General features: G+C 56.6%; 1 protein-coding gene across 7 annotated transcripts in view; it reads right to left on the bottom strand.

Annotated features, from left to right (window-relative positions):
- Positions 1 to 1,464: 1,464 nt before the first annotated feature.
- Positions 1,465 to 22,290, bottom strand: part of NDRG4 (NDRG family member 4) — a 50,079-nt gene continuing 29,253 nt past the window's right edge. Inside the window, exons 3-18 of one of the 7 annotated variants that reach the window (XM_011993994.1) lie at positions 19,766 to 19,810; positions 13,619 to 13,708; positions 10,798 to 10,903; positions 10,434 to 10,554; positions 10,287 to 10,349; positions 10,076 to 10,136; positions 8,573 to 8,659; positions 8,432 to 8,488; positions 8,020 to 8,123; positions 7,174 to 7,230; positions 7,039 to 7,090; positions 6,040 to 6,087; positions 5,861 to 5,896; positions 5,698 to 5,749; positions 4,409 to 4,447; positions 1,660 to 3,686 (exon numbers count right to left, since the gene is read on the bottom strand). In XM_011993994.1, coding sequence (XP_011849384.1) covers positions 3,532 to 3,686; positions 4,409 to 4,447; positions 5,698 to 5,749; positions 5,861 to 5,896; positions 6,040 to 6,087; positions 7,039 to 7,090; positions 7,174 to 7,230; positions 8,020 to 8,123; positions 8,432 to 8,488; positions 8,573 to 8,659; positions 10,076 to 10,136; positions 10,287 to 10,349; positions 10,434 to 10,554; positions 10,798 to 10,903; positions 13,619 to 13,708; positions 19,766 to 19,810 — 1,173 coding nt within the window. In that variant the 3' untranslated portion in view covers positions 1,660 to 3,531. Of the gene's footprint in view, positions 3,687 to 4,408; positions 4,448 to 5,697; positions 5,750 to 5,860; positions 5,897 to 6,039; positions 6,088 to 7,038; positions 7,091 to 7,173; positions 7,231 to 8,019; positions 8,124 to 8,431; positions 8,489 to 8,572; positions 8,660 to 10,075; positions 10,137 to 10,286; positions 10,350 to 10,433; positions 10,555 to 10,749; positions 10,955 to 13,618; positions 13,709 to 14,425; positions 14,647 to 19,765; positions 19,811 to 22,290 lie in introns of those variants that run through there. The other 6 variants (XM_011993999.1, XM_011993996.1, XM_011994000.1 and 3 more) reach the window with 6 other exon arrangements.

Raw genomic sequence — 22,290 nt, 5'->3', positions numbered from 1 at the left:
TGGTATGCGTTCAGAGCAGTTTTCGTGTGTGTTTCGGAATAGCGTGGCCTAGAGGGCTCCTGGATCTAGAATAGATCCTCTCTGCCCTTATTTGCCAGTACATCCTCGTTTTTTAATCGACTGCATAGCACGTGGTGGGTTTTATTAGCTGACATAGTAAGGACTCAATATCTACCTATTGGGTAAATAAATGAATAAAACAAATGGTGGTTAAACCTGGGGAAGTAGCATGCTGTTAAATTTAAGAAAACGAGGCTGTGAATAAATAAACGAGGTTACAGGAATGGGTTTTGAAACCAAGCAACGCCGGAGCTCAACACTCAGTGTTTTTTTTTTTTTCTCTTTTTTGGGGAGGTGGGGAGACGGAGTCTCGATCTGTCGCCCAGGCTGGAGTGCGTGGTGCAGTCTCGGCTCACTGCAGCCTCCACCTCCCGGGTTCAAGCAGTTCTGCCTCAGCCTCCCGAGTAGCTGGGACTACAGGCGTAGGCTGCCACGCCCAGCTCATTTTTTGTATTTATTTTTAGTAGGGTCGGGGTTTCACCGTGTTGCCCAGGCTGGTCTGGAACTCCTGAGCTCAGGCAATCCGCCCGCCTCGGCTTCCCAAAGTGCTAGGAGTACAGGCGTGAGCCATCGCGCCCGGCCTGGTCTATTATTAAGGCAGATCCTTTTTCCTGAAGCTTAGTCTCCTCACCTGCGAAACTAAGATAATACCTACCCTGTAGGATTAATGTAAGGGCTGGTATGTTGACTAAAGAAAAAATATTAAGCTTTTAAATAATTAAAATTAGTTTTATTTAGAAGCCTTACTGAGGACTATAGACTGAGGCCTGTAGCCCAGGAGTAATCTTGTGAGGCTGCTGTAACAGGGTATTTTAGTTTAGGTTATATGTAGTTGAAGATTTAGTATGTGTAAAATCATATCAAAGTTTAGGGATAAGTATATCTGGTTATAGATTGCAGAAGTATAATCATTAACCCTGTCAGACATGATCGTATGTTTAGGAGAAGGCAAAGAACAGGTCATTTATCTTTGAAGGAATGTAGTGACTCAGGCAAGAGATTTGGAGGGCAGGGGTGTTTTGTTTTGTTTTTAAGGCATTTTTTTTCTGGAGAGCTGTATTTTGTTTTTTATTTTGAGACAGAGTCTCACTCTGTCACCCAGGCTGGAGTGCAGTGGCATGATCTCCGCTCACTACCACCTCTGCCTCCCGTGTTCAAGAGATTCTTCTGCTTCAGTCTCCCGAGTAGCTGGGATTACAGGCACGTGCCACCACGCCCGGCTAATTTTTGTATTTTTAGTAGAGACAGGGTTTCACCGTGTTGCCCAGGCTGGTCTTTAACTGCTGGCCTCAAGTGATCTGCCCGCCTCAGCCTCCCAAAGTGCTGGGATTACAGGCTTGAGCAACCGTGCCTGGCTGAGGAGAGCTGTATTTTGTCACAGAGTCAGGGGTTTAAGCAGAAATTAGCACATAAGGCTTTTAATGTTTGTCACACTCTCCTCTCACTGGTAAAATAATGTGACATGTACTGGAAATAGAAAGATGGGTGAAGACCATCCTCTCCTAGCACCCTCACCCCAAACCAAGCAGCACCAGCAGCCCCTGCCCAAACATTCTGTCACTCCAAAAGCTTCCCACGATGGGCATGGCATCACCACACTGGAATTCTTAGGTTCTTTATTAGTTTTTCAGCACAGTTAACTCTTTCTACGTTGACTAGAATTTTGTTTTACATTTTGTCATCTCATGACAGCAGCCACCAGAATACACAGAATTAGGCTCTTTGTGCGGAGAAGAAAATAATAAACATTAAAAGTTCACCTTGACCAAAGAGACAGCCTCCGGAGGACCACCACACATGGGAGGACCCAATGTACACACACACACACACGCGCACACACACACATCTATATATATAATGTATAGATATTTATAGATATTTCATCTGGAAACACAGCAAAAAACAAAAAAAAAATTCCAAGATTTGCAGTGCTATCTACAGTAAGAGGGATGAATTCTACCAGCTTTCAACCAGTCACATTCAGTATTCAGAAGCAGCACATGAGGGGGTAGAACTCGGCACAAACTAACACATCACCAGGCTAGTCATGGCTTAAGATTACAGAAGGGGGGTGATGTGTATAGAGGAAATACGCATATAGGTGTCCTCTCAGCCTCAGAACACCCACCACAACCCTCCCCCTCCACAGCCCTTCATGTTTTCATTGCTCTCTCCCCTCTCTGTTTTGAGGTTTGTGACCATTGATTTAGGATCTGAGACAAATGGCTCTGGTTTCTGGGCCGCAAGATGCTATAGGGTAAGGTGGGTGGATGGAAAGCACACAACAGTCCTGGGCTTCAGGGGACAGCAGGGGGCTGGGGTGTGGGGGAAGCCTTTCTCCTCTACCTGGCTCTTGTTCATGTCCAGAATCATCAGCCCCTAGTAAGCCCCAGCCCAGGGGGCTATGGGGTATGGGACTGTAGAAGTCTCGCTGCCTTGGGCCAGTTGACTGAATAAACTCACTCTTCCTTAGTGATGCTTCCAGGACACGCTGGCACAGCCTGGCCAGAGCTCTGCCTGAAACACCACACTGCTACTGATGGCATTGCCCTCTGGGGAACCTGGGGGCAAAAAAGGGGTCTCCAGGAACTCAGCTACCCCTGCCTCTGGCCACCTGCGGGCTCCCAAAGGCAGTCACCACGATGTTCTCAGGGCACACACGCCACACATGGGCTCTCTCTTCCTTCTCCCTCACCCCCAGTCAGGTCACTGTGGGGACAGACGACCAGGCAACTTCTGCCTCGGGGAGGCCTTGGCTCAGAAACGGGAGAGGGCCAGGAGGTGGCAGAGTGTGGGCTGGAAGGGACGGTCTGTGGGGTTCCTGCCCTCACGGTTCTCCATGTTCTGTCTTCCTTGGGCAGAGAAACCCCGACGCCCCTGCCTGCCTGGCCCTACAGCACCAGCTGGGCCCAGAGAGCACCAGGAAAGTGGCTGCCTGGTCCGTGCGCCCCCTTGTGGCTATTGTCCAGATGATTGTCACATGTGCTATGAGACAGAAACGGGTGTGCTTGGTGGAGAGTGGGGGAAGGGGTCTCCCAGGGCTCCCACTCCAGTGCCTGAGCTGGCCCTGCACCCCGTGGGCCCAGTAACCACCCTCTCGAAGCCTCTCCCATCTGCAAACATGCCTGCCCAAGGGCTCACCCAGGAATGGCCTGGATCCTTAGAGAATCTCCCTCCCTATGGCCCTGCCCTCCTGTGCCTGGGCCGCAGGGAGTGAGATGAGAGGGGTCAAGTCGGCCAAGTTACCACGGAGAGTGAGATGGGGTGGGGAGGAGTGAGCCCCTCAAAACACCTGGAGACTGTTCCGCTGAAGGATCTAAGATAGATCCCCTCATTTTTTTCAAACAGAACCCCATTTCCTCCCCTTTGTCCTCACAAAAATAAACTAAAGGGAACATGAGCCGGCGCAAGGATGGCGGTGGGGCCTCGACGTGGGCGGACAGGTGGGCGTCGTCAGCGGGATCGAGGGCTTCAACAGGACACCTCCATGGTGTGGTTGACCTGGCCCAGCCCCTCGCTGCTCTCTGAGTGGGTGCAGGCCTGTGGGCGGCTGCCATCCACCGAGCTGGCACTGGTGAGGGATGCAGTGCGGGAGCGTGCCAGGCGGGTCATGCTGGCTGAGGGCACTGTGGACAGAGACAGGGTGGGCCTGAGGACTGGCGGGCAGGGCCAGGCGCCTCTGGTGGGAAAAGTAGGCTGCAAGCAAAGCGGCTAGCAAACCGTTCCTCGAAGGCACAAAGGGCCCCTCCCGAGCCAGGAAGCTGGCGACAGCTGTCGGGCCGGGGGCATGCAGGGCCAGCGACAGTGAGTGGGCCTAGGGGGCTGTGGCCAGCAGGGCCCTCTCAAGCAGCTGACCAGGCAGCCCTGAGCAGCTGGTGCAGGGAGGTGCTGGGTTTCCAGCCGTGCCTCCCTCGAGGATGCCGGTGGAGAAGTAGGACTGCTTCTGTAAAGGAGGACACGGAGCGGTGGTCACCCTCAATTCAGACTCTGCCCTTGTTCGGAGTTTCACAAGCAAGACTTGCGGGCAGCAAACTCTACCCTCCTGAACGCTCCTGGCCACCTCTGGCTCAGGCAGGGCCAGACCTGGGCTCTACCTCTAAGGAGGGTCTGTTTCCAATCCCCAGAGCTCTGGAAGCCACGTAGCTCATGACAACCTAGAAGCAAGACTGCTCTGCAGCCCAGCCAACCTAGAGGCCAAGTCTGCAGAAACACAAGAATCTGTGGGCTTTCTGAGTGGAACAGGACACAAGAAGGTTCCAAACCACAGCAAGATGCGGCCTGGCTGCAGCAGGAGCGGGGGAGGGGGAGGCTGGGTGTCCATGCATCAGGGGAAGGGCTGTGGGGCTACCTGCTCCTCCACTCAGCCTTCGGTCCTTCAAGTACGCAACTAAGAGAGAAGACAGAGCCAGACAGGGGGCGGGGTGGGGGAGACACAACAGTGAACAGCGTGGTCCACTGAGGCCAGGGCATTGAGATGAGCCGGAGAGATGGGACAAAGGACAGGCACAGAGAGGCTGGGGGCAGGGTCAGAGGCTCTGGAAGCCCATCCAGCAGTGGTCCCCAGAAGGATCTCTGACCCAAGGAAGCCCTGACAGCCGGTGGGGTGCTTATCCCCTCACCATTCTGCTGGGCCTCAGTCTCCTGCGTACAGAACTGGGGAGGCCTGCCCCTCTGTGCCTCTCCCAGCTCGGGGCTGCCTGGTGGAGTTTCTCCCCAGGACCCTGAGAACGCATCTCAGCGCCTGACAAGCTTCCTCCATTCACCTCACAAATGCTTGCTGTGCCCTGATCCCAGCCTCTGCGCTCCTGCAGAGCCCCCCTGTGGGCTCCAGGGCTCTGCCCTGCTCCAGAGAGCACTCTATTCCTGGGTGTCCTCCCCAGCCTTCCCACAGGACGCCCCCTGTTTGCCCTGGAGATACCAGCTCCAGAGGCTAAAGTCTGGAGGGCAATAAAAAACAAACTGAGAAGAGGAAGTTTGCCTCCTGGCAGTGGGGAGCTGGAAACACGTATGTCTTAGAGGGAAGGGGAAGTCGAGGAGACACCCAAGGGGTGTGTGTGTCTGTATGTGTGTACCTGGTTCTACCCCAGACCCAGATTTTCAGATCTGCCAACTCAGGTTCAGCTGCTTTCAGCTCTCTGAATGCCCAGGCGGCCCCAATTGCCTTCCCTGGCCCCAGGCTCCAAGCCCTCTCCTATGACGCCCTGGGTGCAGCCACCAGTTGTTTCAAAAGGCCTTCGCAGGTGCCGTAGGCCCAGCTCTGACCCCAAGCCCTGGGGCAGATGAGGGGAGTGTGCCTCACCCCCAGACAGGCTTCCCTGGCAGGACGTGGCCCCTGGACCTGGACCCTCAGCACAGAGAGAAGGGTCCCTTCCCCCAGTATGCCCATCACTGCCATCAGAACAGTGTGCCAGGTCCTCCCTAAGGGCAAAGGGGAGCTGGGCACAGCCTGGGATGCCCAACTTGCAACTCAGGTGGCATCTGTGGGGCCCAGCATCCGGGGCCCAGGTCACACAAAACTATGCCTGTGGGCTCCCCAGTACCACCTGACACCAGGTGCCAGCCCTGCAAACAGGACCCCCCACCCCAGCACTGCCTGCCCACTGGTCTCTAGGTGTGGTGGGGTGGAAATGTACTCACTGTAGCCCATGCCTTGCAGGAAGTATTTGAAGGCTTCAGTCAGCTTCCCTGGCTGCAGAGGGCAAGACAAGCACATGCTTTCATTGGCTGCCTAGGATTAGCGGGGAGGGTAGAGGCTTCCCCCACCCCATAGATGGAAGGGCAGGAGAGCCAAAAGTCTCACCTGTGTGACCTGGGGCAGCCCTCCGGAGTCTGCCATCTGCAAGGGAGAGAGTGGGGTGACTTGAGCAGGGCCCTCACTCCAGGACAAGCTCCCACCTGGTTGGGACCCCAGGCAAGCCCCTCCCTGAGGTTGGGCCCATGCTAGGGAAGCTGGCCTAGGGCTGGGGAAGAAAGCCTCACCTTCAGGAAGGTCGTGGTGGTCGGGTCCAGTTTGGAGTTGCACTCCACCTGGGGACAAGGAGCCAGCTTCAGCAACAGTCCCGGCCCCTCCCCACCCCCGTGGCTAAGGCAGGTTTGATGCCCCAAGCTGGGGAGGAGAGGAGGTGCAGGGAGGCAGAGGGAGACCCAGCACCTGTGACAGGCTGCTTCTCCCAGGGCTCCCCACGTTCTTGGAGACCAGTTTAGCAGCGCCCCTGAAGGTCCTGGGACCCTTGGAGCCCACTCACAACTGCTAGGAGTGGGAGTCAGGCAAAGGCTGGGCTGCCGTGGTGGGACTGGCCTGGGAAAAAGTCCTGGGGCCCTCAGCAGTGAGGTGAGGGGTGCCGAGGGTCTGAGAGAGACCGGGTGGAGGGGGCTGGCACAGCCCACCACCACACTCTTCCAGGACCTCCCGGTGGGCATGGGAAAGCCTGGTATTTCCAGGGCGCACAGGGCTGCTCGGGCACTTCCGGACCCTGCAGCTTCCCAGCAGCGCTGTGCTGATGGGGCCTCACAGCCCCAGGCCACCTGCTCCCAGAGTTCCAGCAGGAGGGGTGACACGTGGTCCCCAAACGTAACAGGTGCAAGTGATGGGGAAAGGGAGACTGTGCCGCTGTATGCATTAATGATTTATAATGACTCAATCACATTTCAGAAAAAAGAGAGATCGTAGGCCCTGGGCCTGAGGTGGGTAGGGACCAAGTTGGGGCTGTGCTGCTGGGGAGGGAAGAGGGGACCTTCTGATGGCCCGGCCCTGGCCCCAGCCCTCCCCATTTCCAGGCCTCCCCCGCCAGAAGGATGGGGGCTATGCCAGATGTGAGGCTTGGCAAGACTGTGCAGAAGTTGGACGAGAAGCCCACCATCCACTGCCGGCCCTGCAGGCTCCCCTGGGCTGGGTCAAGAATTGCCCCTGCTGGACAGAGGCCATGAGCCCTTCACCCCTACCTCACACCCCCAGTGAGCCCACAGCCCCTCACTCACCACCCCGTCCTCAGCAGGTGCATTATCGCCGACCACCAGCATCACGGGGCAGCTGCAGATACAGAGGAAAAGGGCTGTCTGGCTGGGTCACGGGGGCAAAGGCTGGGGCAGGCCAGAGGGCCAGGAGGCACTCACCGGAGCGTCTTGGCATTGAGCACTGTTCCAGGCCGGTTAATGTCCAGGTCTCTGCGGCTGTGGGGGAGGGGGAGGGGGAGGGGAGGGGCAGAGGTGGGCACCCCAGGACAGGATGAGGGGCATCCCAAGCCCAACACTGCCAACTGGTAAAGCAGGGAGGCATGGACCTGCTCTGCATAAATGAACTGGAGGCCCCCTATGCATGGCTTTTTGGACTCCCCAGCACATACCAGGTGGGGTCTCAAATTTTGCTATCCCCCTCAGAGCCAGGGGTACCGCCACCTGTGCTGTGGGAGGTTCTGCTACTGCTCTGTCTCCTGGACCATATGGGATGGCAGGCCCTGGGTCTCTTTATTCTCTATTGTTTTCCTAGCACCACGCACACAGCAGGTGCTTAGTATTTGTAGAAGAATGAGAAGGAGGGCAGGTGAGTGAGGGGGCCTGGCCACCTCCCTGCAGGGCAGGGCAGCCCCTAAAGGGGGCTCCAAGGAGCATAGCTTGCAAACCACAGGCTCATCCAACCTCGTCCCCATTTTGCAGACGTCAATATCAAGGCTGGGTTACTGCAGTCAGGGATGTCACCAACACCCCCAACACTCCCACGCAGGAAGCCCCCAGGGGAGGAGGAAAAGTGGAAGAACCCAAGGCCCGGAGTCTGAAGACCTGTTCCCCTCTGCCCCTCACAGGGTGTGACCTTGTGCAGGAAATGACCTCCTCTGAAGCCCAATATGGTGCCCATCTACAAACCAGGGCAAGGGTGTTGCCTGCCTGCCTCCCTCAGGAGGCAGTGTGCAAGGGCCCCCACTGGGGTGTGCTGGGTCCCAGGGCTGCTGACCCCACCCGCACCTGTTGTACATGTTCCAGAAGAGCTGCAGGTTGGCCTGGTTCACCACGTTCCCAATCTGCTGCCGGTAGCTCTGCACCAACTCTGTGTTGTTCACTAGCTCCTCCTAGGCCCAGGGGGATGGATGGGGGCGTGCAGAGGAGCAGACAGAGGGACGCAGGCTCAGAGGGGGGCCGGCAGATGTCACTGCCAGAGTGGCCCTTGCCCCACTCAGCAGGCAGGGGAGAGAGAGTGTGGGCAAGTAGGAGGTGGGGCCTTGGGAGGGGATGTCTGTCTTTCAGATGCCTCAGCATCATGGAGATGCAATCTGGAGTGAGCCACGTCAGATGCCAAGTACACCCGCCTGCCTCCTGCCAAGCCGGGAGGGGCAAATCCCAGAGTGCCCCAGATCCGCAGAAGGCCCCGCCCCCTTACCTGGCTGAAGAGGTGGGAGAGCACCGTGTCGGGTAAAGTGCTAGTTAGGCCGGAGAGCTGCAGGGAGCAGGGTGCCAGCGTGAGTGCCACCCCTCACCCCACCCTAGGTACACCCACCCCATCCCTGGTCACCACACACACCTTGGTGGCAGCCCAGTCTATCCAGCCTTTGCCGTTGGGGTCGATGTTCACCAGCACCAGCCCCTCCACCAGGTCGGGGAAGATGAGCTGCAGTAAGAGGGGAAACAGGGCTGGGCGAGGCCAGGATGGGTGCAGACGGTGGAAATGCTCTGTGAAGTCTTCAGGGTGCCGCTGAGCAGCCGCCCGGCTGCAGCTGGGTCCGTGCACGCATACCCATGTCCAGATGCCCTGCCTGTCCTCCTCTCACCCAAGCCTTCACAGTTCTTGGACTTATTTAGAATCTCTATCATTGTTTCCACCCCTCCACATACACACACACACATGCTCTTTCAACAGAATCAGCTCTTAATATATTTTTGAAGATGGTGCTATTGCAAAATTGAGCATTAAACATCTTAAAATCTTAAGCATGTTATTTTTTTGCTTTTATAGAAAATGAAGCCCTGGCCAGGCGCCATGGCTCATGCCTGTAATCCCAGCACTTTGGGAGGCGAAGGTGGGTCGATCACCTGAGGTCAGGCATTCGAGACCAACCTGGCCAATATGGTGAAACCCCGTCTCCACTAAAATACAAAAATTAGCCAGGCGTGGTGGCATGCGCCTGTAGTCCCAGCTACTCAGGAGGCTGAGGTAGAATTACTTGAACCAGGGAGGTGGAGGTTGCAGTGAGCCGAGATTGTGCCACTGCACTCCAGCCTGGGCAACAGAGCGAGACTCCATCTCAAAAAAAAAAAAAAAAAAAAAAAAAAAAAAGGAAATGAGGCCCTCATGATATAAATTAGGAAAAAAATCAATCTTTTCAAAGCCTATTTTGCCTTAGGCATTGCAAAACAGGTATTTTCTCTTCAACTGTTAGACCATGTTTAAAGAAAAACAGCATAGCCACATCAAGCTTGTCTAGGGTGGCAGGGAATGGCCTCCAGTTAACAAAATGATTAAGTGCTGACATTGCAACTGGATTGAAAATTCTTGGTCATTTCTTTTGAAGTAGGAAATGTCTTAGATCCTGAAAAATTAGGGTTTTTTTTTTTTTTTGGCTTGTTTTTAGAGATGAAAAGCTTGTGAATTTCTATCCAATAATGATGTTTTTGAAATGTGCTTCTTTAAACCTCCCAACCACAATAAAATTTTTTGCTGAAAAAATTATTCATGTTGAAATACCATGGCAATTAGTGAAGGACGATCCTTATTTAGTGGCTAGAGCAGCAGTTAGTTGTATAGTTTGTTGCTACTAGAAATTCTGGCTTTGGATAATAGTTTAAGCAAGTTATAGTTTGTAGTCTCTTGAGAAAACCATATGGAGAAAGGAACCTCTTTTTAAAAAAAGTTAATTTCCCTGGAGGAAAAAAGAAAAAAGAGGTTTTCTACATAAAGAAGAGGTGGGAGGAGGAGAAGCAAGAGCAGAGACAGTTCCTCAAGGCTGAAGGGTTCCCCGGTCCCCACCACAGGGAGATCCCTGGCTTGCCCGAGTGTTTGGGGTAATGGGGGCATGGGGACACTCACTGCAAACTTGGCCAGCACATAGGCTCCGGCACCCACTCCAATGCCAATCACGTACTTGAACCTGGTGCAGAACAGGCTGGTCACTCTAGGGCTAGGGGTGCCATTTCCCATACATGTCACCCAGAGCAGGCCCTGCCCACAGCCTGAAGCCCTCAGCTGAAGCCAGGTGGCTCTGCAGTCGGGGTAGGCACCCCTGGGTCCTAGCACTCACCCGAAATGCTGCACCACGCTAGGGAGCATGGCAGCCAGCTGCTCCATGGAGGGGAACTGGTACCTGCAGGCAGAGCAGGAGGTCAGGGCCCAGGTGTGGCCTGGGGTGCAGAGCTGGAGACAGGCGGAGGGGGCTCCGGGTACCTACCCCTGAGGGAACTGCGACGCCCCCACCTGTTGTCCAGGGGCATCCACATGACACACCACAAAGTGCTTGGTGATCTCCTGCATGTCCTCGAAGTTGAAGAAGGTGTTGAAGCATAGTTTGTCTGCAAAGACACACCTCCACTATGGCTGAGCAGAGGGGCCGGGGGACTGGAAGGGAGGCCAGGCCCCCAGAGGGCTCACAAGGCAGAAGTGTCAGCCTCAGGTCCATCGGGGAAATGGAGGCCCGGAGGGCGAAGGCAACAGAGCTAAGTGCGAGTGGGACTGACAGGGCCCTGTGGGGAGGGCAGGGGCCTCACTGCTGATGGGAGGCAGAGGAGGGCTGACTGAGGCTGGGCTGCACTTACGGTTGAGGCCCACATCGTGGTAGGTGAGGATGGCTGGGCGGTTCCCCTTGGGGGAGCCCCGGATCACCACATGCAGAAGGCCGTAGGGCGTCTCGATGTCGTGTTCCTGGAGGGGAGAGACCGCGCTGGACCCCGGGCAGCCCCGCTCCTGGCTCCTCTGGGGAATGAGGTGGGTGCAGCCTGGTGCCTGTCAGGCATGTGGTAGAACCCCTACTTGGGGCATCCTGTTCTCATCACCCCAAGAAGCCCCCAGAGAGGACTGAATGGATGGAACACCCCTTCTCAGGCCTGTTCAGCACAGAGACGACATGAACTGGTCTTCGTGGGGAAGTTCTGGTCCTCTCTGCAAACCAACCAGCAGTTTGTGCCGCCACTGTCCTCAGCCCTTGAGGGTCCAAGGAGGCTGTTTTTCTCCATCTTGCAGCAGCCCCTCCTGGACAGCTCTGCCTCCCCAGCCCAAGCCCCTCTCTCACTCAGAAATCTCAGGCGCTTCCTGCTGCTGCAGGGGAACGGCCTCAGTGGTCCTGCCTGGAATCCTCAGTAAACACCCCATGCCAGCCAAGCCTAGCCCCGACCCCCACACTGCCCCTGGCTCCCACTCTAAGGCTCTTGCACATGCGGTTACTTCCACCTTGAACGCCCTTCTCTGTGAGCCCAGCATCCCCAAGGGCTCCCTTCAGGCAGGCCCGGTCAGACCCCCGTCCCCATCTCCTCTAGAGGCCTTCTGCAGAGGCTCCTCTGGGATCCTCTTGAGTTCACACCTTTGGTTTTGCTGCTCAAGGTCATTACTTCCTCAGGAAGACCTGGCTCGACCCCTTACTTGTGCATCTGAGCATGTCACGTTACTTCTCTGCTGTGCCTCAGCCTCTCCATCCAGAACCACCTCACAGGCACTTTGTGAGAACTAGACAAGCCAACGTCTGTGGACTATTTAGCACTTGGAGAAAGCCCTGGAAAGGGGGCTATTATGCTAGGGCATCCCTGGGCCTTGGGGGGATGCCCTCCTCATTGGTCCCTTTGCAAACGGCATTCTTAGACACTTGGATGGGCAACCTTCAAGAGGGGCCGTCTGAGCTGAATAAACAGATCCTCTCTGCATCATCGCGAGCCCTGGGAACCATGTGAGTGGCCCAGTGAGTTGGAGATAAGGCTGGGGTCAAGGACATGAAAGAAACATTAAGTGACTGAGCACCTACTGTGTGCCAGGCTTCCTGCACGTTACCCAAGAGACAGGAACCCTAGTCCCTGTTTTGCAGGTGAGGATACTTTGGTTTAGAAAGAACCTGAGTTGCTGCCTCCGAATGGGAAAGGAGATTTAGACAGCGGGAGACAGCTGCTTAGGGGCGGGCATTAGTGGGTCTGGTCTCAGAGGACAACTGTCCAGGCCTATGTCTCCAGTATGGAGTGACAAGCTAGCACCAACCTGGTGGCCAAAGGCTCTACCCTGGGGGCCACGTTTTGGCTTGCAGGCCCTGTTTATTTCCCTGTTGTCCTCCAGGAGGGCCCTGGTAATGAGCCTTAGGGTGAGCCATGTGGCTCAGGGGATGAGGAGGCCACACCAGGGCTGAGAGGGGACAGGCCACACAGTCCCTCCCATCCCAGGCCTGTCCTTTCTCCGGGCCCATCAAATCCAGGAACACTTCCCAGTCACTGACCACTGACCCACACTTTTCTCATTTACTTCCCACATAGACCCAAGCCATAGAGGAGGAAATTGAGGCTGGGAAAGAGGAACGACTTGCCCAAGGTCAATCCCAGAGTAGGGAGGGTGGGCCCTGCCAGGCGCCAGTCTCAGGGGCCAGGGCGGTGCACTGAAGGTTGCATGTTCACAGGAGATCAGGTTCCACGCGAGGGAGCTCCTGACCAGGCAGCCCCTTCACAGCAACCTGTGAGTTCTCTCAGCTTTGGAGGGTGGGACTGCAGAACAGCTGCAATGCGCCTCCGGCTGCATAAAGGACAGTTATCCTCCCGGGTTCAGACGTCAAGAGCCCAGGGCGGTGTCTTCCAAACCCAGATGCGCAGTCTGCGGGTCAACGTGAGGGCTGCGAGGGGTGTCTGCCCTCCGCTGCTGAGCAGGTCCCGACTGTCTCCTCCCACCCCTGGTGTGGCCGCCCCGTCCCCATCCCTCTGAGGTGACGTGGTCAGACCCTACTAGGGCTCATCTCCCAGGATGGGAAGTGCTGGGGCTGGGGCTGGGCCTGGGCGTCGCCGGGCTGCCTGTCCTACAAAGCCCAGTGACCTTCGCCGAACCCTGCTGCCCACCTCCCTAACGCCTTCTCTGACCCTCTGTGGGGAGCTCAGGACTCAGTTCAGCCCAATCGAAGCCAAGCATCCCCGTCCCTTGGAGCACTGCGCAAGGGCAGCGCCCCAAGGGCCACAGTGCGGTGCACTCTGAGGCCCCCACCCCTCAGGGCCCAGCACTCCCATTGGCTCTGGGTGACGTCACAGCCGGCCCCGCCTCCAGGTGGGCGCAGGCGGGAAGCACTGCGGCAGCAGGGAAGGGGGCTGTGGCGGCTCCTCTCGGCCTGTTCGTCTCCCCTCGCCTGTGACCTTGAGCACTGCAGGGGACAGGGGGTGCTTTGAGCCGGGCTTTGCGCCGGTGTGGGAGTTGTTGGTGGTGCTGCTGTGGTTCGGCCTGTCAGCCGCATCAATAATTCAGGGGACAGGGTCTGCATGGGCAGGCAGGTGCTCACGTCGTCGCCTCGGGGTGTGCGGGGTGACCTATGGTCTGCGGAACCGGCAGGGCAGGCGTGTGGGGCCCGGGGGTGGGGGTGAGTCTGCCCCTGCCTCTCCCTCCTGAGGAAGAAAGGAGCCGGGGTACCTGATGCCCCGGCGAGAGGAGGTGCCCTGGGTTCCACCTGGGGTCCCCTAGCCCTGCCAGCTTCACGGCTCCAGCGTTGCCTTCCCCCACCTACAAAATAAGGCACGCAGGCAACCCCTCCTCGTTCCTCCCCAGCAGGGACCCCTGCCTGAGGCTATCATTCCTGTGTGGCCCAGACCTCCTTGCCTCTGCCCGGCTGGCGCAGCAGAGCCCTGGGAACTGTGAGGCAACTCCTAAGGAAAAGGCTGCCCGTCCTTCCCATCACACTGGCACAGCCATCCAAACAAGCTAGACGGCCGCCCACTCGGACGGCAGCCCCTGCACGCACAGACCCTGCACGCACACTGGGTACACAGCCTCGGGGGCTGACCAAACCCCCCTCCCCCGCCCCCTGGCCTGATGGCCCCAGGCACCACCAAGGCAGACACCATCCAAGCGCACACCAGAGGGCACACGGTCAGTGGCACGTGCAGGCACTGGCGCCCGGGTCCACACGGCAATGCAGCCAAATCAGACTGTGCCTTCCGTGTTCCATTTCCTGCAGATATGTCACCCACCCCCCACCCATACGCTCCCCCTAGCCCCTGCTATGGGCTCTGACCAGCTGCTGCCCCCAGCCACTCCTGCAAACAGGATCACCAGGGAGCCTGGAGCCCTCTGGCCGTGTCTCAGGGACCCCAGGGTGAGGATATTGAAGGCAGGGCTGCCACCAGATGTGGGCTGAGGGGGGCACTTCCTCCCTACAGTGGGTCATAAGGATGCACCATCCTCCCGGCCCACCTTGCTGCCCGTAGCGCTCTCACTCACCCCATCCCAGCACTCCGGCATCTTGCCGAGGGAGGGAACCCGCCTCTACCAGGAAGGACAAACAAAGGCCTGAGTCACTCGGGTCCAGAGGGCGGGGACAGCTTGAGTGGGAGATGGTCGGCTCTGTGATGGGGCACAGCTCCTGGGCCATTTATACAGGGATCCTGGCCCAGCCTAGCTGGCCCCTCCTCCCCGCAGGGTTTCCGAGCAGCCACTCGCTTGCCCGCAGCCCCGGCTCCCAGATTGGCTGCTGGGAGACAAGCCTGGCTCCAATTGGCTTCTGAAGTCCTCCTTGCCCCAGCCCTGTCACTGCTCCTCCCACCCCAGCCACATATCATCCTTGATGGTCCCCAGCCCCTGCATCCGCCCCCAGCACACAGGCACACGCCAACAGCTGCAGCTCATATAGGATCCTCCAAATACAGGAGCCGAGGTCACACGTACAGACTCACCCATGTCAGGTACACACAGGGTCCTCACGGACACGCACAGTTCACCAATGCGGGGCAGGGCAGGGCAGGGAGCATGGGCACTGCCCAGACAGCTACAGCCCTTGACCCACACCTTGGGGAGTATAGAGGGCCCGAGAGGGCCCCAAGCCCAGGATCTTGGGGATCAGATCCCCAGGCCCAGCCTCCCCCATCAGGAAGGTTGCATCGCTTAACCTTGAGGAGGCCTGAGGAGCTGCTGCTTTCTGGGGCAACTTGGGTTATCACCTTGCTTCAGAGAGCTGCTCCTCCACCCACCAGGGTTTTCTCCCACCTTGCCCACGCAGATGCAGGGGGCTTCCCCACACACTGAAAGTGGAGTTTGGGGGCCAGGGGCCCTGGGCAGATAGCAGGGCCAAGGGTATGGTCAGGCACACACCAGCTCTGTCCTCCCCACCCTCACCCTGCTGACAGGGGCTCCAGGCCACCAGGGAGATGAAGCGAGGCTAGGAGGCAGCTTCTTGACATTGACATGCCCACCTCCTGTAGACCCACCAGGCCCTTGTTCCCAGAGGCAACCAGTTTGGGGCTTGGCTCTCGGGTCTCTGGGGAGCAGAACACTAGGGCTATCTCAGGCTCCGTGCCCTATCCTCCTGGGAAGCAAGGATCTGGGTGGGGAGCTCACCCGAGGTCTGCAGGTGGAGTGAGCAGAGGAGAATAAAGACCAAGAAGTGCACGGGAGGAGAGGAAATAGGCCAGGGAGAGGAGCAGAGGAGGGGGCCCAAGGCTGGGAGAGCAGGAGCCACAGAGAGAAGGGGGATGCTGCGTGCCCGTGCTCCCGAATATAATCCATGAAGATTATATGTATTATCGTTGCAACTCCCTGTGCAGTAGGCACTGCTGTTTCTTCCATTTACATATGGAGGTTCAGAGAGGTTGACTGACTTCCCCAAGGTCACACAGCAAAGAAGTGGCAGACCTATGAGTGGCATCAGGGTTTGGCTGGCAAGACCTGACCCTGCCTTGTCTGGCCACTGTAACTGCACAACCGCCAGAAAAGGGCCAACAATTTGGAGAGGCACACAGACTGCCCCATTTCTCTCCTGCCAGGGCCTGGGCAGGGGTGGGATCAGGGCACAGAGCCTAAGATAGCCCTAGTGTCCTGCTCCCCAGAGACCTGAGAGTCAAGCCCCAAACTGGTTGCCTCCAGGCACGAGGGCCGGGTGGGTCTACAGGAGGTGGGCATATCAACGTCAGTAGCTGCCTCCTATCCGGCTTCCTCTCCCTGTCTTGCTGAAGAAGGAACACACCACTCACCCCAGCTCATGCTGACAGCCCTGCATGCTGGCCGACTGCCCTTAGAGAAAGTGGTCATCTCCTCATCTCTGGGTACCTGGTGACCTGGTCGATACCTGTTATGTACACTATTGCTGGCCATGTCCTCTGCCTGGGGGCACCTACTCCATCTCTCACCTCTCACTCTGGAGACCTAGGGCAGACTGATAGGCCCTGTGCTCCCCAGGGCAGCAGGGAAGTACAATGGGGAGTCCCCCTGGCCCATCACCTCCTGGCTATGCTCCCCATTCCTGCAGCCACTGTGGCACAGGAAGAGGCTTGCAAAACAGGCACAGCCCTGCCCTCTGCTCTGCCCACAAAGCCCTCCCATGTCCCCCAAAGCCCCACCCAATCCTATGCCCACTCCAACTTCTGATCCCTGAGTGGCCTCTCCCCACCTTTGGACCCAGGTGACAAGCTGAACTGCGACACTGCCCATTCCAAGCCACAGCCTCCATGACTGCTCAGCTCACTGCCTGCAAACCCACAGACCTGGGTTTAAGTCCCTCCTGGCCCCCTATTAGCTGGGTGACCTTGGACAAGACTTTTTTTTAACCTCTCTGTGCCTCAGGCTTCTAACTATAAAGCAGGGACTGTGTGCCTTTCTCACCAGCCTGCTGTGAGAATCAGAAAAAACTGCACAAATCACGCCAGATCTGACCCCACCCCTGCCCACGCCCTGGCAAGGGAGAAATGGGGCAGTCTGTGTGCCTCTCCAAATTGTTGGCCCTTTTTTCTGGCGGTTGTGCAGTTATAGTGGCCAGACAAGGTAGCCTCAGGTCTTGCCAGCCAAACCCTGATGCCATTCATAGCTCTGCCACTTTTTTGCTGTGTGACCTTGGGGAAGTCAGTCAACCTCTCTGAGCCTCCATATGTAAATGGGAGAAACAGCAGTGCCTACTGCACAGGCAGTTGCAAGGATAATACATATAATCCTCATGGACCTAGAGAAAGGATGAGGAAACTGAGAGATGGAGACATTAGGTAATTTTGTCACTTGGCTAGTAAGCAGCGGCAGCTACTAGCACCTCAGCACTCTGGGTGGGCCTGAGGTCTCAGAATCAAGAGTGGTAAACACTATGTTCAAATGTCCTGTAGGTGACAGGCTTTCTTTGAGCACTTTACCCATCTTTATCCCTCTTTTTTTTTTTTTTTTTTGAGACACGGTCTTGCTCTGTTGCCCAGGCTGGAGTGCAATGGTGCGATCTCTGCTCACTGCAACCTCCGCCTCCCAGGTTCAAACCATTCTCCTGCTTCAGCCTCCCAAGTAGCTGGGACTACCAGCGCCTGCCACCACACCTGGCTAATTATTGTATTTTTAGTAGAGACGGGGTTTCATCATATTGGCCAGGCTGGCCTCAAACTCCTGACCTCAAGTGATCTACCTGCCTCAGCTCCCAAAGTGCTGAGATTACGGGTGTGAGTCACCGCACCCAGCCTGTATCCTCTTTTTGGAAAATATTTTTTATTTTAAGTATGGAAGGCTTCACGAATATGTGGGTCATTCTTGTATAGGGGTCATGCTCGTCTTCTCTGTATCACTCCAATTCTGGTATATGTGCTGTGGGGCAAGCACTCATTTTATCTCCTAATACCCTCTTTACAAATGAGGCAGATAAGGACAGAGAGGTTTGGTAATCTGCCTAACGTCACACAGCTAGTGGGCACAGAGCCAGGAACCACACCCAGGCAGTTTGGTGCTAACTCCACACTCTAGTGGTCATTCGTCACGGTCAGCTGAGTGTCCATATGAGGGGCCCGTGGACACCATCGCCTTAGATACACTCGCGAAGTCCGTGCTGCCTGTCTCTGTGAAAATGCGGTGGATGAGTGGAGTGACTTGGGCTGGAGGTCACATGCTTGGAAGTGGCGAGGCCAGAACCTAGGTCTGTCTGGCTCATGTTAGTCCCTCTGCTACACTACCTCCCCCACTGGCTGCCCCCACAGAGGCAGGGGACAGTGACAACGCCTGCCATGGTGAGCAGGAGATAAAATCCCTGCCAGGCTTTGGCCCAGATAACAACCATCCATTCTTGTGGCTGCTTTTCTAAAACAAAAAACGAAAACAATGCTGCCTCCATGTGGTGTGACAGGAGGGGACAGGAAGGTGCCTTTTAACGCAACCTGCCTTTTACCGAGCAAAGGTCCTGAGAACCGGGGTCTACATACCCCGGGCCCCGCAACTCCAGTGCTGCAGCTCAGAGGGCTCGGTGGGCAGAGTCAGCTTCACAGCAGCAGTTGGGCACCCAGAGGTCTCCTCCACAACTCCAGGAATGCCCTCTGCCTGTCCCCCACACCGTAGGCCTGTGTGCTGGGGCTGGCATCAGCACTGTTGCTGTCAGCCTCCCACGCTGTGGGATCAGTGTGTTGAGGCACTGGCTGGGTGCTCTAGGATTTTACTTGGCCAACCCCTTCCTCCAGGGCCCATTTGCCTGCACGGCCCATCCTCATGTGCAGCATGGAGGACAAAGAAAATCCCCTGGTGAGCCTGCCCTGATCTCCAGTTGTCCCTTGCCACCAGCCTGGGCTGGCTCCCGACCACTTCCCTCCCATCCCGCCTCCTGGGCTCCCATTCACTCCCCACTGCTGGAACCCCGGCCTCTCCTTCCAGCTCCAGAGCCCTTTGTGCTTGCAGATGGCATTCCCAGGGGATCCGAGCACATGTACACTGGCTGCCCTGAAGTCTCCCCTCTCGTCCTTGAAGTGGCACGTGACCGAGGGACCAGCACACAGGCCCAGATTCTCACACTGATCCTCACGTAGCTCCCACTGGGGGAGGAGCCAACAGGCAGCCCTGCCTCCGTGTCAGCCCTGCGTCCAGACCATGTGGCTGGTGCTGTCACGGGGCTTGGAGGCTGACCCCAAACCAGGTCAGGCCCAGGCAAGGACAGTGACCCGGGGGCTGGCTCCACCTTACAGAAGGAAGGGTCTGAATTGGTTTGGCATGTTGGGATTGCCAGTGGGGTCCCAGAACCCAACAGGGCTCCCTTGTGTAATTGGTTCAGCATGTTGGGGTGGCCAGCGGGGCCCCGGAACCCAGCAGGGTTCCCTTGTGTCTGCTGTCATTTTCCCAAACTCGGAAATCAACGGCCACTGTGGGACTCAGAGGAGAGACATGACTGGCCGAGTGAGCAACATCATCACCCGGAGGAATAAAAACAAAGGGCGTTTTCAGTTTTCACAGAGAACCTGGCATCAACTAAAGAGGACAGGGTTGTCCTGGCAACAGCTGTCATGGAAACAGGAGCTATTTTAGAGTCAACCTGCCTTTCATTGGAAGAAAATGCTGATTCAGATGACAACATCCCTCACTCTCTTTTCCATCCTCAGTCCCCCTAGAGACCCCGTTTCTTCCCTGCTATTCACAGAAGCAGGGCCAGTTCATCTCCCACCCCAGCATCTCTCCGTTAGGCAGGGGGCAGGCAGGGCCGCTATGAGCTCTGGGGGTGGTCCTGGCAACTGCTACAGGCTAGGGGCACACAGAAGGGCTGTGACCCTCCTCTGGGACCTGGCCAGGTGGGGCGAGGGGCTGGCCAGCTGTCAGTCCCACATCTCGGGGGACTGAGCCTTGACCTACCTTCCAGTCTGTGTCTGCAGCCAAGAGGAAGGCATCAGAGCTCTCCTAGGGGAAGGCAAACAGAGGGGGTGGCAAGTTAGGCCCTAGCTGGTCTGGGGAGCCCATGGGGCCTTAGCAGACTCAATTTCTGTCCCAGTCTGTATTTTCTTTTCTTTCTTTCTTTTTTTTTTTAGAGACAGGGTCTCACTCTATCACCCAGGCTGGAGTGCAGTGGCACAATCACAGCTCACTGCATCCTCAAACTCCTAGGTTCAAATGATCCTCCTGCCTTGGCCTCCTAAAGCGCTGGGATTACAGACATGAAACATCGTGCCCAGCCCACCAGTCTGTCTCAGTGTTAACAAAACTGACCAAGGGCTCACCGAGGTACCAGGTATTGGCCACCAAGTACTTGGTGGAGGAGCCTGTGAGCGTCCTCATTAAGGATGTGAGGATTCCATCTTACAGGCCACGAGGGTGAGGCTCAGAGAGGCTGAGTCACAGGCTAGAAAGTGCTGGAATCTCCCACTGCAAGTCCTTACTGTTGGTCACTCTGCCCTCCTGCTACCGTAGATGTTTTTCTGACCATCAGGGCACAAGGGTGGAAGAAAGGGAGGGAAGGGGAGAGGTGGGCGTGACTAACATGCCCACGTGTAGGGATGGGGAAGCTGAGGCCCACACAGTGAGGGGACTTTTCCAGTCCACACAAAAGTACAGTGGCAGCTGCTCCCACATCTCCAGACCTGTTCGCTTTGCGCCTCAGATCACTGGAGCTTATTTCACAGTGAACCGTTTGAGTCTGGCTAGTGCCTGTTCTGCCCACTGGACCGCGGGCGTCACGAGGGCGGGACCACGTCTGGCTGTGCTCTCAGTATGAAGCTGGCATGGAAGGGGCTCGCCAGACACAAACAGATCTGGATGAACAATCAGGCTTCACCAATGAGGGGAGAGAGGCTCAAAATGCGCCCACAGGTTACGAGGCTGCACAGATGGCCAGGGGAGGAGCGGGGGCTGGAACCCCACGTCTGAGTTGCCAGGCTCTCCCTGAAGCCAAAGGGAGGGTGGCTGTGCGACTCACCCGCTCTGGGTCCGTCTCCCTATGTGTATGACAAGGCAGCTGGCCAGCTCAAACTTGGGCCACTTTCGGGCCTGGGGAGGGGCACTAATCAGGGACCGGCACACGTCCGGGTAAAGGAAAACTCACAGGTCCTGCCTTGCCTTCCCCTGCGTCTGCCTAGAAACCTCCATGCCCTGCTCTGCGAGGCTGTGAACTCACGGGCAGGTCACTCAGCCTCCAAGCCTCAGTGTTGTGAGGATTACAGGAGAAGCTCGGTGTTGCCCATCATTCTGCCCTTTGTATCCCAGTGCTGTACTGTGCCTGCTACAGATTCTTTTAAGGAATAAATAAATACAAGGATTGGCCAGGCATGCTGGCTTTTGCCTATAATCCCAGCACTTTAGGAAGCTGAGGCAGGCAGATCACCTGAGGTCAGGAGTTCGAGATCAGCCTGGCCAACATGTCAAAACCCTGTCTCTACTAAAAATATAAAAATTAGCCGGGTGTGGTGGTACGTGCCTGTAATCCCAGCTGCTAGGGAGGCTGAGGCAGGACAATCACTTGAACCTGGGAGGCGGAGGTTGCAGCGAGCCGAGACTGTGCCACTGCACTCCAGCCTGGGTGATACAGTGAGACTCTGAATCAGAACCAAACAAACAAAAAAACAAACCACGGTTGACCGAGACAGTCACATGAGAAATAGGGTGCCACGGGAGGAAGAGGGAAGCAGTCAGCTAGGAAAGTACAAGGAGGAAAATGACCCCAAATCACAGGAGTGGGAGGGAGAAGAATGAAACCAGTATTTCTGCCATTTTTCCCAAAACAAGGAAGAGTTCAGCCACCTGCTTTCCAGCAGGCCAGGTGGTGGAGAAAATCAGAAGGAACTGGGGGTTCCCATACCCAAAGAGGAAAGCCAGGCTTTGGGCTGCCTGCGACTGTCACATAGAGAATGGCCGCACCCACTCGGGCTTCTGCAGATTCCTTCCAGGCCTGTGGGGGCTCTGCAGGGAGGAGGGGAGGAGAGGAGGGAAGGGATGGGGCTGGAGGGGGAGGACAAGGGCCTGGGGCTGATGATGAATGGATCCTCTCACCTTGCACAAGGGGGCTGAGGAAAAGAGAGGGGGGAGATGTCTATACTCGGGACCTTAAGAGGGCGATTATCTCAGAGAAGGACAGAGGAGGCAGTTTTGTTACAAGCAAAAGCTAACAGAAAAGAAGGCCGGGTGTGGTCACTCACATCTGTAATCCCAGCACTCTGGGAGGCCTAGGCAGGAGGATCACTTGAGACTAGGAGGTCCAGGCTGCAGTGAGCTAGGATTGTGACACTACACTGCAGACTGGGTGACAGGGTGAGACCCTGACTGTCTGTCTGTCTGTCTGTCTGTCTGTCTCTCTCTCTCTCTCATACACACACACACACACACACAGTGGAGCAGATAATGGCAGGGTGTGCTGTATGCTCTCTGGGTCTGGGGGCCCCAGGAGTTGA

Source organism: Mandrillus leucophaeus, unplaced genomic scaffold, assembly GCF_000951045.1.
Source record: "Mandrillus leucophaeus isolate KB7577 unplaced genomic scaffold, Mleu.le_1.0 Scaffold44, whole genome shotgun sequence".
In the NCBI taxonomy this organism is placed as follows: domain Eukaryota; kingdom Metazoa; phylum Chordata; class Mammalia; order Primates; family Cercopithecidae; genus Mandrillus; species Mandrillus leucophaeus.
The sequence above is the reverse complement of the archived record's forward strand: the minus strand, read 5'-3'. Positions and strand labels throughout refer to the sequence as shown.